Below are 13157 nucleotides of genomic sequence, written 5' to 3'. Positions count from 1 at the left end.
AGAAAATTTGAATAATCCTGCTCACCGAGAGTTATGCCTACTCATAGGCCATCTCACATTTTCACTCCTAATTTTTTCCCTTCATTTCATATTGCCGACTCCCCACTTCAGTTTTCTCTGCCTGTGCTCACTTATTCTATTGTTCTAAGGTGAAATAATAGGGAGCTAACAGAACTTTTTTTCTCCTAGAGAACAGGCTGCAATATTCTTGTAACAATTTGTCTTATGCAATTATATCTGCCTAACACCATGCTTGTCCTCTATATTGTAGCCATTAAATATAAAACTTGCCTACACTAACTCATGACTATTTTTGTGACACTGAGCAAACAAGCTATACCTGTTTTGCTTCCTTACCTGTTTCATTCTTTTTTCATCCAGGCTTTCACACTGTTCTCCTGAGCCTACTCCTACTGAAGTTATGAAGACCTCCTACATTCAATGGATACATAAATTCCATGGCATTGTATGCTGCCCGCCTTGAATTTTCCACTCTCTTGGCCCTCAGGCCTCTAAGCTCTTTTGGCCTCTCTGCCCCTCTGGTGACTCTTGGTCTCCTTTTTATCTCCTCCTCCATTGCTTCTCCCAAGTTAGTAGTCCCCAGAACTCTGATTTATCACTCCTCCCATCTCACTTTCATGCTTTTTCCAGTCCATCCTTACGGAAATCTGACTAGATGCTTAACTCCCAAGCTACATTTCCAGCTCTCACTCCTCTCCTGAGCCAGAGCCCGTATCTCCAACTACCCTACTTGACAGCAGTACTACCAGGGTAACTTCTCAGGACAAAAACTTAATGATTCATGGTTTCTTCTTTGCCCTCCCAATCTGGCCCCTTCTCCTGAATTCCCTATCTTAGTTCATGATGTCACCTTTCACCTAGTTGGCCAAGTTAAGAAAAGTTTAATTCACTTATAATCCATGGTGTCATAAAAAAAAATTATCATCTAAAAACACAAAAGTAGGCACACTACACTCTCAATAACAACTTTTCCATCGCCTAACTACTGTCTGTCGGCAGGAGACACGCTGCTTTCCTTCAGCATGAGGTGCTCCACGCAATGGAACTCCCACCACTTCCAGTGTTATCATCTACCACAACCCCTGACTCTGTGTACTCCAGTCACACTGAACTACTTACAGTGTGGTTCTTTCACATCTCCAGCCTTGTACGTGTGGCTGCTTCTGCCTACAGCAATGTGTCCCAAGAGCAGTCAGGTTTGCCCCTGGGGGGCATTTGGCCATGTCCGGAGACATTTTTTGATTGTGACAACTGAGGCAGATGATGCCACTGGCACTGAGTAAATGGACACCAGGGATGCTGCTTACATCCTACAAGACAAAGGACAGCCCTCCGCAACAAAAAAGTGCTGAGATTGAGAATCCCTGCCCTAAATATCCTCCTTGATTCTCTGCCTGGGGAACTCCAACTCACCCATTAAGATTCAACTCAAATGTCACCTCCCCTGTGAAGCCTTGACTACCAACCGGGTCCTCTCCTTCAGACAAATATTGTTGCATCTTTCTCACTTTCTCATATGCAGCTCTATTGAGCACATCACATTTTAGTCTGAGAATTTTCTTGTCTACCAATATGTCTCTAAGGAGAATGGGATTTCCCCCAGGAAGACACTGTGCTTTATTATCTTTTATTCCCAGAGCTTGAGTCCGTGCCTGGCAAACAGGAGGCACTCACACATGTGCTAGATGAATGAATTAAAGAAACATCTCCAGAGAAATATAAAATATTTCTGAAGAAAACAATTTAGCTCCCTGAACCACCCTGAAATTAGTATTTTAGTTCTTCAGTTCTAAGAAATGCACATGTACAAGCACATACTTCTCTCCAAGTTTCTAAAACTGGTCATTAACATTGTTGCATCACAGTTTTAGAGTCAATATTTATAAACTATATTGATTTTTATAGGAAAGATTAAGTGTTCAAAATAAATTTAACCAAATGTCTCTAAATATTCTGCTAAAGTTAATAAAATGAGGACAGAAAATAATGGAACACTGAAAACAGTGTATATTTAAAACAGTTATTTTGGGAAGAACAACTAAATATATTATTGAAACGTACCATCTTGAGATTAGTTTTAAAGGCTTTGAAATAATTGAGACAGTTTTTTAAAGTTCTACCATACCAGGCTTAAGCAATTTACCTATCTGAGATTAAATAACAGAAAATAAACAAAAACCTTTACAATAAAAAGAAAAATGTAAAGCCAAACTTTCTGAAAAAAATATGCATATACATGAAGAATGGAAGACATTAACAAGCTGGGGCAAATGCTAAAGTATTTAAAATAACAGGGCAATGACATTTCTGAGCATCCTAACAACACAGGAAATTTTAAAAACATAGATAGGGAAAAGTGAAACAATAACAGAGTAAACTAACAATTATACAGATTTTAGAAACCTAATGGTAATTTTTGTAACTGAATAAAAACCATCTCACCTACTTAATCTCTCTCTTGATCAAGCTGATAAGACACACAATGTTAAAATGTCAAATGCCTACTTCTAGATTATAAAGCCTTTACAAAAGTAATATTGTCTCTCAAAAAGTATATACAATAAATATATGCCAGTTATTGGTACATCCTTTGAAGGCAAATAAGTGAGATAAACATGATCATGCAGATTACAAAGTCTCTTCTTCATTCTAAATTGTAAACAACACACAGACCCAAGTTGCAGATACATATAAAAGTTCTCACTAGATTTAAATAATTAGCCATTAATGAGCTGTTGATTATAGAGTTAGAAACTGGATACTATTCTGCTAGAGACTGGACCCTAAACACAGAAGAAAAGAATCTGTAGACCTCTTCATGTTTTAAAAACCAGGGTCCCTGACCAAAGCAGTGATTTAATTTCACGGCTGCTGGGTACAGATAGCTGACATTACTAAATGCTACTCTAATATCAACTTGTTAAATGTGAATCCAGACTCAGCATATCAGAATACTAACCCAGACTAACTGGAGTCATGGGAAATATTTTGGGAGCTGTTTATTTATAAGTGAGTTACAATATACCACTATAATTAGATTAATATATAATTATTGATAAACACAGGATTATTTCTAAAACCCCATTATTGTTGTCACTGCTATGTTTAGAAAAAACAACATTACTATTTTCCTCTTAAAACAAGCCCTTAATTTACCATTAATCAATTAGATCAATTTAGATCTAGCACGTGTTGTTTAATGGTCCTATGTTGTTTACAATTCTTATATAAAAAGTTGTTTAATAAACATTAAGAGGAGAAACAACTTAGAGCTTTCCAGCAAACGACACACTTCAACTATTTTATAACTGAATAATCTAGCAAAAAATAGATTCTGCAGAAAGCTAGGCATTCAGCTGTCACAAAATATGTTTAAGTTAGCTTACCCAATTTTAAAGAAAAACCAGTGAAAGTATATCTTTTAGCCACACAAAAGGCAGTCAAATTTAATTTAAAAACATTAAAAAGACCATTTTTTCAAAAGTATCAACAACAACAAACTATAATATTACCACAAAATCAATTCTTTAAAGAATATTTTTATATATATTTCTAGGTCAATTATTTGTTTCAGGTTAATTATTTCATTAAACGTAAAATACACTTGCAAGGTACATGTAATTCAATTAGCAAACTACTAATACGTTTTTTCACAGTATCACTTAATTGCTTTTTTTAGGAGACAAAATAATTGAATGGATTATAATCTCTTAACAGTTAGTGTTTTAAAAGTTTTGCAAACGGAATTAATAATTCTAAAACATACATTGGAATGTGAAATGTGATTTTTATTCATCCTCAGTAAAGTAGTTGCTTATATTAACATCTGGGCATTGGTAATAAGAATTATTATATTCATCAGATTTCAAAAGAGAGAAAACAAACTAGCAAATATTTAATATTTTATTTGCCCAGAAATTTTAAAAAACACTTTAATTTTGATAGTAAGTGTTATATAAACACAGATAAGCAGATAAGTTTCTTTGCCTCAAACTATTATGTACTGTCATCTAGAATTGGTTTAGTCAGAAATACTTTTTTTAAAATTTCCTAAAATCTGGCAAGATCTTCCAAACACAGAAATTTTAAAAATCTATTCAAGTTCAAAACACTTAAAATACTTTGGAATGGCCAAATTACACAAAAAATTGTTTTGGTTAAGATTCACTGGAGTTAAATTACTACTATAATAAAGCAAAATTACCCAAATAACAAATTAATAAGATAACTAGGAAATGCCTAGCAATTGAAACCATAAAAATATAAAATTTAGAGTTCAATATTATTGAAGGAATGAGTTACATTTTAGAAGGCATTCTTAACTGGTAGCTAAAGAAAAACAGGGTGGAACAAAATTCCTGTGGTTAAGGGTATATACAAATGCAAATACCATTTATTTTTCCTCTGCTTTAAACATTCAGTATAATAGTTTTTATCAATGATCAAATAAATATATGTATTTCAAAGAAATATTTTCTCTATGTTCACTTATAAGAAAAGTTTCACATTTAAGTAGACTTTTTACTGTTTAATACTTTAAGTGGCTTTCGATATTTTACTTTTTTCATAAAGCTTAAAGAGGGCTTAAAAGGGCTTTTTTTCAAAATGCTTAATGCTTAAAGCATTTATAATGCTTTAAAATAAATACTAAATGAGCATTTTTGAAAATAAGAATGAAATACGGAGTTAGACTTTAAAACACCATGCCACTCAAGGGGAAAATATACTAAGGCAAAATATTATAAAACAAATTATTAGTTAAAGCCTGTTCTTATGCTACAGAATGTTTTATGGCTTAAATCACTTTGGAAAGGTTTTTTTTTTTTAATGCATATTTTGTATGCTGATAAAATAATAAATAGAGTGAAAAACTATTAGGCATTTTTTAGATTCATAAATATCAAGTTCATGACTACAAAGTACTTGCTAGCTAAGGACCAAAAAAATATATAAAGCAGCCAAGTTATAATAAATTTTACCAAATATTTCACAGAGCTATTCTAGTATAAATTAACATTTTCCAAAATCAAAGGAAACTTACCTTACAAGAATGCTTTAAAGAATTAGGTAGTTCTTTTGTGAAATCTCTGTTGCTGTCTCTGGTTAAATTATCAACTTTACCTTCATTTCCAGATGCAAACTTTATGAGTAATTGAGATGGTCCCCCCTTAGAACAATTGTGCTTAATGCTAGATAAACAGGAAACATTTGGATAAGTTCCCCCCAATGAAATACTTCTCTGTAAAAGAGCATGGTTTTTGTTTATCTGTAAATTTGGTCTTTCCAACTGTCCATTGATATTTATTTGATAATCTACATTTTGGGAGGATGGTAAACATGCAGATGTCCTATGCATAAGCTTAATAAACTCTGGATCAGAATTAAGCTCAGTTTCTGACATCTCTGGTTTACAATCACCATTTGCTGCTTCACAATCTAATGCAGTTGCTTTCTGTTGGGTAAAATGCAGTGAAACACAAGAATATCCTTCAGATGGCTTTTCACAGACAGTCTGATTTGGACTATTATTTGCAATAATGATTTTCTTTTGTAACGAGCCCTTCCTGTGAAGAGGCCGTATGTCTCTTACTTCTCCGGGAGTACAGACTGTCTTGGATAACCGAAGTCCATTGACAGCTGTTGAAAGAAATCCCTTAGCACTAGTGCCATCTTCATTGTGGGCAATTTCACTAGGAGAAATAATAAACTGGTGTGAGGTCTGATAGGATCCTTTGCTTGAAAGAGTACCTGTACTTGTTGGAGAAGTTGGTGGGGTATTTGAAGGACTCCTAGGAAAAATGACTAAGGATGAACAACGTTTTAGTGGAATTTTCGAGTTCCTGCTCACTGGCAATTTCATAATCTCTAGTCCATGATCCAAGTCATCCTGGACAAAGGGAACTGTACTTGTACTTCTTGAAAAAATTTCACATGGAGTAGTATTCCTGTTTGGCACACTTCTATTGGAGGCGCTGTCAGAAGATAAATTTCCACCAAAAAAGGTATCATCAGTTGGTGGAAAAGTATAACCACTGCTGTCACTGATGTTACTGTTGGTGTATGAACCTCCACTGGTGATACTTGTGCAGGACCCATAATCACTACCATTGCTGCTGTAAGACCCATTTTCACTGGCTGCAAAGTTACTAAGACTACCACTGCAAATGGCAGGACTGCTTAAGAGGTTACCATCATCCATGGCATTCAGTTCATTATCAACCACAGCACTGCCATCCTTTAAGACACAAGTAAACGAAGCATCATCACCATCAGCTAAGACATTGCCAGACTGAAGACATCCACTGTACCTTGTTGGTTGTAATGATATCTGCAGACAGCTGCTCTTTTTATGAACATTTTCAGGTGAAGGAAAAGATGATCTTTCCCGAGACTTAAGGTTTTCCTTTATTAACGGAGCTAGTGCAGTCTGTTTGGGAGTCAGCTTCATTTGAACCACGTTCGCCGTTGAAATCCGTGTTGGTCTCGTGAAGCACATGTGAATGCTGCTATCCAAATCATCTCCGGAGGTTTCTGACAAAGGATAAGTATTGCTTCTTCTGGCTGCAAAGTGCAATCGTAAGCTTTGTGCCATTTGTTCTCATTTCCAAACATGTTAAGGGCTGAGAGTCATAACAAAGATCTCTGTCGGTAGACAGGCTAGAAGCAGCTGCACTGCAGCAAAAGAAAAAATCATTTGTGGTGCCTGAAAGAGCTCAGAAGTAGTAGTTTTTATCCTAAGTAAAACCTTAAAGACCAGATAGCATAGAAAGAAAAAGACGGCCCATTACTGAGACTGACGTTTCCAAAATGTCTTGAATCGCTTGTAGTCAAAATGCCTTCACTTACAAAGCACTTGATTTCCAGCGACCTTTAAGCTGAGCTCAGCTGCAGCACACTGCCTCAAACACTGCCAACCTTGTTTCAATTATACCTTCTCCAATTTGCATGAATGAGTAACACAAGAACAACAATCTTCTAGCATTTCAAGTTGAAACAGTATTTTTTTCACTCCAGCTCTACTAAATGAACATTTAACTCTGTGAATCACGGTGCCTATACTTTCTCCAGCAGAGTTTGACCACTAATATTTTTACCCATAGGGATAGGATTACAGGAAGTTGGTAGGAATGAAACTCCATGTAATTGAGTATCAAATCAAGGATTGCATTTCCAAATAGTGGCCATACTAGGAATCCAGTCAACTTAGTAAATGTAGAAAGGAATATAGACTGTTAATATTTTTAAAAGGAGAAAGTTCAAATGTTTGTATATATTTGGAAATACCAAAACTTTGGGGGTGAATTAAAAGTTTAGCATTAAACCAAACATAAATATTTTAGTTTCCAAAACACTACGTACTTATAAAAAGTGAAAGCTGAAGGATCGAAATACAAAATTTGCCTAGTAATACTATTGCAAAAATTGAGCATACGTCTGAGAAAAAAACGTTTGTGAGAAGCTGTCACCAAGCATTTTCCCCTGTAATTTTAAGGCCTTTCCAGCCAAGCAGTACAGTCTTTAAATGATTCCATTTATATTTTGACTATTAAAATTCTGCCAAGAAATAGCCTAAGCAAACATTCCATTAAAAATATATGCAGATCAGACAGAAAAACTATACCCCAATATACTTTGAGCACACAAGATATTTTATTCCACTGTCTATGCAATTCATTCACTTAAGAGAGTGTTGTGGTAAGTAAAGAAGTCTAAAAAGGATTTAGCACATCAAATAAACATATCTCATTGCCAACTCTATTCTGAAAAACTCTAAGAGCTCTTTGCTGGCCCCTACTGGTGCATTGAAACAATTCATTTAGTTGTTTGATATCTATAAAGAAGCATAAACCGTATGGCATATTTCTTTATATAGACAAAGTACATACTTGTTTACATTTTTGAGTACTAGCACTGACCTAAAGATGGAATTACTTACCACTGCTGATAAAGCTCCCGCAGGAGAGAACAATATACTGTTTGTCCTTTTAGACGTTGTGATTTTGTATATATATATATATATTTTTTTTTTCTGCTTTGTATTTATTTAACCTTTACTTTATTTTCAGTTTACTAGGTAATAAAAGTTTAATATTTTAATTTCTCCCCTAAAAGTCATAGACCAAGGTTGGTATTCTATCTGAAAGAAACACATTTATTTTTAAATAATACTCTAGGGTATATTTAAACTTCTTACCTGAATTTTACAGCTGGAACTCCAGTAATAAATATATACTGGCTCATTCATAGGAAAGTAAAAAGTAAAATAGTTCAGTTGTTTACACCACATAGTACTACACCCAAGTTGTACTTTTCTAAGTAAGTTTTTTTTTCCTAAGTAAAAGCAAATATGTAAAACATATACTTGCACTTTGTTTAAAAAAGAAAACTTAGGATAGATCTGTTCTCAATCATAATTTTCTAAACAGTGTTTTTAATCAATTAAGACAGGACAAAACAGAAATATGGAATTTACTAGATTCTATTTCTGACTAGAATGAGATACTACTATGTTTTAGAATGTGTACAGTTGTAAACTTAGTAATAAAATTGTTATGTTGTTTTGGTTTGGTATAATCTACATTATGATTTTATAGACTTCAGTACATATTCCCTTATAATCTTTTTTTCTTTATATAAGGAAGAGTCCTAATCTTTTCACTATACCTTCAAAAAACTTCAGCTTTCCTTCTCAAATTAAGTTAGGGATGACTCAATAAATGGATTATTTCTAATAAGCTAACCTATGAGATAACCACTCATGCCTGTAGTCTAAAAATTCCAGTTAATCAGCAAATCTCTTTTGGGTGTTAATATGAAACAATTAACTGAATAAGCATTTTCTCTTTCTCTTATAGTAAAGCTACAGTAAGCTTCACTCTAAATATCAGCTTCATGTCCCCTAACTACATTTTAAGCTTCCAGGATCACAACTAAGCATATCTTCTGATCCTCCTGAGATCGCGCTGGAACGATGTAAGCACCAAGTAACACCAGAGATGAGGCTGGAGGGATGGTGGATGGACCTAGCTACTACTTCTAAAGAAATATCAAAACACTGCAGCTGGACAATAAGGCAAAATACTTGAAACATCTGCAAAGAGGGCTTCAGCCAAGGAAAAGTAAGATAATCAAATGCAATTCCTTGTACTCTAGGCTGCGTTTCAATTCTAGAAAGGTTAAACAGTTTGCATTCCTGGCTCTGGTCTGGGATTGCACAGGATCTGTACCACTAATAGAGCAGTGTGCAACCTAGAGAACCTGGGATAAGATGTAGCCTCCTGGCCAAAGAGATGCCAAGAGAGGAGTATCAACCTTAACCTCAAGGGGAGAAGAGTTGGAGAGTGATACCAGACCTCACTTGGGAGGAATCTATGCAAATCATAGAGCATTTTATATTCTAGAATGAAACAGATCATATTTTAGGATTAGACAGAAGCTCAGGACCCCACATTCTGAGATATTTAGTTTTCGATTATCTACACAGAAAATAAATGTGGTTATATACCCCTATGGACAGGCTCAGGATTATACTAATCATTGACTAGAACTCTGAAGGTCGATGTCCCCTGTGAGGCTTAATTGCGCATGTTGACTTGGCTAAGTTTTGAGTCAAACACCCATCCAAGTGTTGCTATGGAGCTATTATTTAGATGTGATTGACATTTAAATCAGTAGACATTAAATACAGCAAAATGCCCTCCATAAGTTGTGCGTTCATGCTAAGTCACTTCAGTCATGTCCAACTCTTTGCAACCTCATGGACTGTAGTCTGCCAGGCTCCACTGTCCACAGGATTCTCCAGGCAAGAATATTGGAGTGGGTGGTAGTGGACCTCAATCAGTTAAAGGACTTAATAAAAAGGACAGATTTCTGGAAGCAAGAATTCTGCCTTAAGACTGTAACAAGAAACCCTGCCTGAGTTTCCAGTTTGCGGCCCAGCCGTACAGATTTCAGATGCCTTACTCCTACTTGAATCTGCAACCTCCCAGTACCACCTCACGGATTTCAGACACGCCAATGCCTTAAAATAAATCAATCCCCCCCCCACCTCATTATCTCTCCCTCTCTTATTCTCCGTGTGCATGTATGTGTACCCTATTGGTTTTGTTTCTCTGGATAACCTTGACTAACACAACCACTAAACTTGAGATGCACAGCATGTCCACATAGAATATGAAATATAGGAGTCTCCTAAGGCTTCAGAGGCTGGATGTGTGCAGACATAGCTCTTGGGTAGTGACACACATGTGTCACTTTGGGTAGTAGCCAAAGATGGAGAAGCTCTATACCGTGAGCAAAAACAAGACTGGGAGCTGACTGGGGCTCAGATCATGAACTCCTTATTGCAAAATTCGGACTTAAACTGAAGACAGTAGGGAAAACCACTAGACCATTCAGGTATGACTTAGATCAAATTCCTTACGATTATACAGTGGAAGTGGCAAATAGATTCAAGGGATTAGATCTCACAGACAGAGTGCCTGAAGAACTATGGACAGAGGTTCATGACACTGTATAGGAGGCAGTGATCAAGACCATCCCCTAGAAAAACAAATGCAAAAAGGCAAAATGGTTGTCTGAGGAGAAGTCAAATAGCTGAGAAAAGAAGAGAAGTGAAAGGCAAAGAAGAAAAGGAAGATATACCGATCTGAATGCAGAGTTCCAAAGAATAGCAAGGAGAGATAAGAAAACTTTCATCAGTGATCAATGCAAAGAAATAGAGGAAAACAATAGAATGGGAAAGACTAGAGATCTCTTCAAGAAAATTAGAGATACCAAGGGAACTTTTCATGCAAAGATGGGCACAATGAAGGACAGAAATGGTATGGACCTAACAGAAGCAGAAGATGGCAAGCAGAAAAGGTGGCAAGAATACATGGAAGAACTATACAAAAAGATCTTAATGACCCAGATAACCATGATGGTGTGATCACTCACCTAGAGCCAGACAGGTGAAGTCAATGGGCCTTAGGAAGCATCACTACAAAGCTAGTGGAGGTGATGGAATTCCAGTTGAGCTATTTCAAATTCTAAAAGATGATGCTGTGAAAGTGCTGCACTCAATATGCCAGCAATTTTGGAAAATTCAGCAGTGGCCACAGGACTGGTAAAGGTCAGTTTTCATTCCAATCCCAAAGAAAGGCAATGCAACTACCACACAATTGCACTCATCTCACACACTAGCAAAGAAATGCTCAAAATTCTCCAAGCTAGGCTTCAATAGTATGTGAACCGAGAACTTCCAGATATTCAAGCTCAATTTGGAAAAGGCAGAGGAACCAGAGATTGGATCACAGAAAAAGCAAGAGAATTCCAGAAAAACATCTACTTCTGCTTCATTGACTACATTAAAGCCTTTTACTGTGTGGATCACAACAAACTGTGGAAAATTCTTAAAGAGACTGGAATATAAGACCACCTTACCTGCCTCCTGAGAAACCTGTATGCAGGTCAAGAAGCAAGTTAGAACCGGACATGGAACAATGGACTGGTTCCAAATTGGGAAAGGAGTACGTCAAGGCTGTATACTGTCACCCTGCTTATTTAACTTATATGCAGAGTACATCATGAGAAATGCTGGGCTGGATGAAGCACAAGCTGGAATCAAGACTGCAAGGAGAAATATCAATAACATCAGATATACAGATAACACCACTCTTATGGCAGAAAGTGAAGAGGAACTGAAGAGCCTCTTAATGAAACTGAAAGAGGAGAGTGAAATTCAACATTCAAAAATCAAAATCATGGCACTTCATGGCAAATAGATGGGGAAACAATGCAAACAGTGAGAGACTTTATTTTCTTGGGCTCCAAAATCACTGCAGATGGTGATTGCAGCCATGAAATTAAAAGAAACTTGCTCCTTGAAGAAGAAAAGTTATGACCAACCTAGACAGCATATTAAAAAGCAGAGATATTACTTTGCCAACAAAGGTCCACAAAGTCAAAGCTATGGTTTTTCCAATAGTCATGTAGGGATGTGAGAGTTGGACTATAAAGAAAGCTGAGCACTGAAGCATTGATGCTTTTGAATTGTGTTGCTGGAGAAGATTCTTGAGAGTCCCTTGGACTGCAAGAAGATCCATCCAGTCCATCCTAAAGGAGATCAGTCCTGAATATTCCCTGGAAGGACTGATGCTGAAGCTGAAACTCCAATACTTTGGACACCTGATGTGAAGAACTGACTCATTGGAAAAGACCCTGATGCTGGGAAAGATTGAAGGCAGGAGAAGAGAATGATAGAGGATGAGATGGCTGGATGGCATCTCCAACTTGATAGGCATGAGTTTGAGAAAGCTCTGGGAGTTGGTGATAGACAGGGAAGTCTGGTGTGCTGCAGTCCATGGGGTCACAAAGAGTCGGACACAACTGAGCGACTGAACTGAAATGAGTGACACAGAAGCACTAACTTTTGCATTGGTATATGTAGAATTCATTTAAAGGCACATCAGTCCCAAACATCCCATCACCCTTAACAACACCATTACCCAACTATGATAGTTTATAATCCCCAGGTTCTTAAAACTGGCTGAAAAAATATCATTTATATTGCAAACATTTTCCAAAATACTAGAAATTCTTTCTCCTTAAAGTATATTTGCTCTTTGCCATACATTCCAAAGAGAACCTTGCTAGGAAAAGGATGTGTCTCTAACTTAGTTGTGAATGCTACAGGAGAAGGTAAAATGGCATTTACAGTGCACAGGTCAATTTACTGCTACACAATCCAGCTTGTTATTCCATCAATGGCTATAGCTTCTGTGACATCTCAGGTAATCTGTACACTTCAATTACCTGCTGGGACCAGCAACAAATCAGAGCATTACAATGACATGCACCACTCTTAATTATTTCTTATTCCCTTTTGCTAGTAAAGTGAGCTTCTTAAGAAAAACTATATTTCTAATGCATAACAGAGTACTGAACACAATGTATGCCAAAAATGCATACTATAATTAACACACAAAATGTGATATCAGACAGCCGTAAATGCACAAGTCCATGAACTCTAAATCACACATTATATTAAAGATGAAAAATTTTCAAGTGCTTTGATAGCTACTGTCTCATTTTATTTTCATAAAATATCTTCAGAAGGATTAAATAATTTGTATAGAGCTATAAGCGAATATACC

General features: G+C 36.2%; 1 protein-coding gene across 2 annotated transcripts in view; it reads right to left on the bottom strand.

Annotated features, from left to right (window-relative positions):
• The window catches only part of NEDD4 (NEDD4 E3 ubiquitin protein ligase), a 144459-nt gene that overhangs the window by 84320 nt on the left and 46982 nt on the right, over window positions 1-13157 (bottom strand). The window contains exon 1 of one of the 2 annotated variants that reach the window (XM_010809316.4): window positions 5063-8425. The exons of the other annotated variant lie outside the window; for it this stretch is intronic. Within the exon in view, the coding sequence (XP_010807618.1) occupies window positions 5063-6613 (1551 nt within the window). The 5' untranslated portion in view covers window positions 6614-8425. Of the gene's footprint in view, window positions 1-5062; window positions 8426-13157 lie in introns of those variants that run through there. 2 annotated transcript variants of the gene reach the window in all.

Source organism: Bos taurus, chromosome 10 (assembly GCF_002263795.3).
Source record: "Bos taurus isolate L1 Dominette 01449 registration number 42190680 breed Hereford chromosome 10, ARS-UCD2.0, whole genome shotgun sequence".
In the NCBI taxonomy this organism is placed as follows: domain Eukaryota; kingdom Metazoa; phylum Chordata; class Mammalia; order Artiodactyla; family Bovidae; genus Bos; species Bos taurus.
This window is presented reverse-complemented; position numbering and strand designations above follow the sequence as displayed.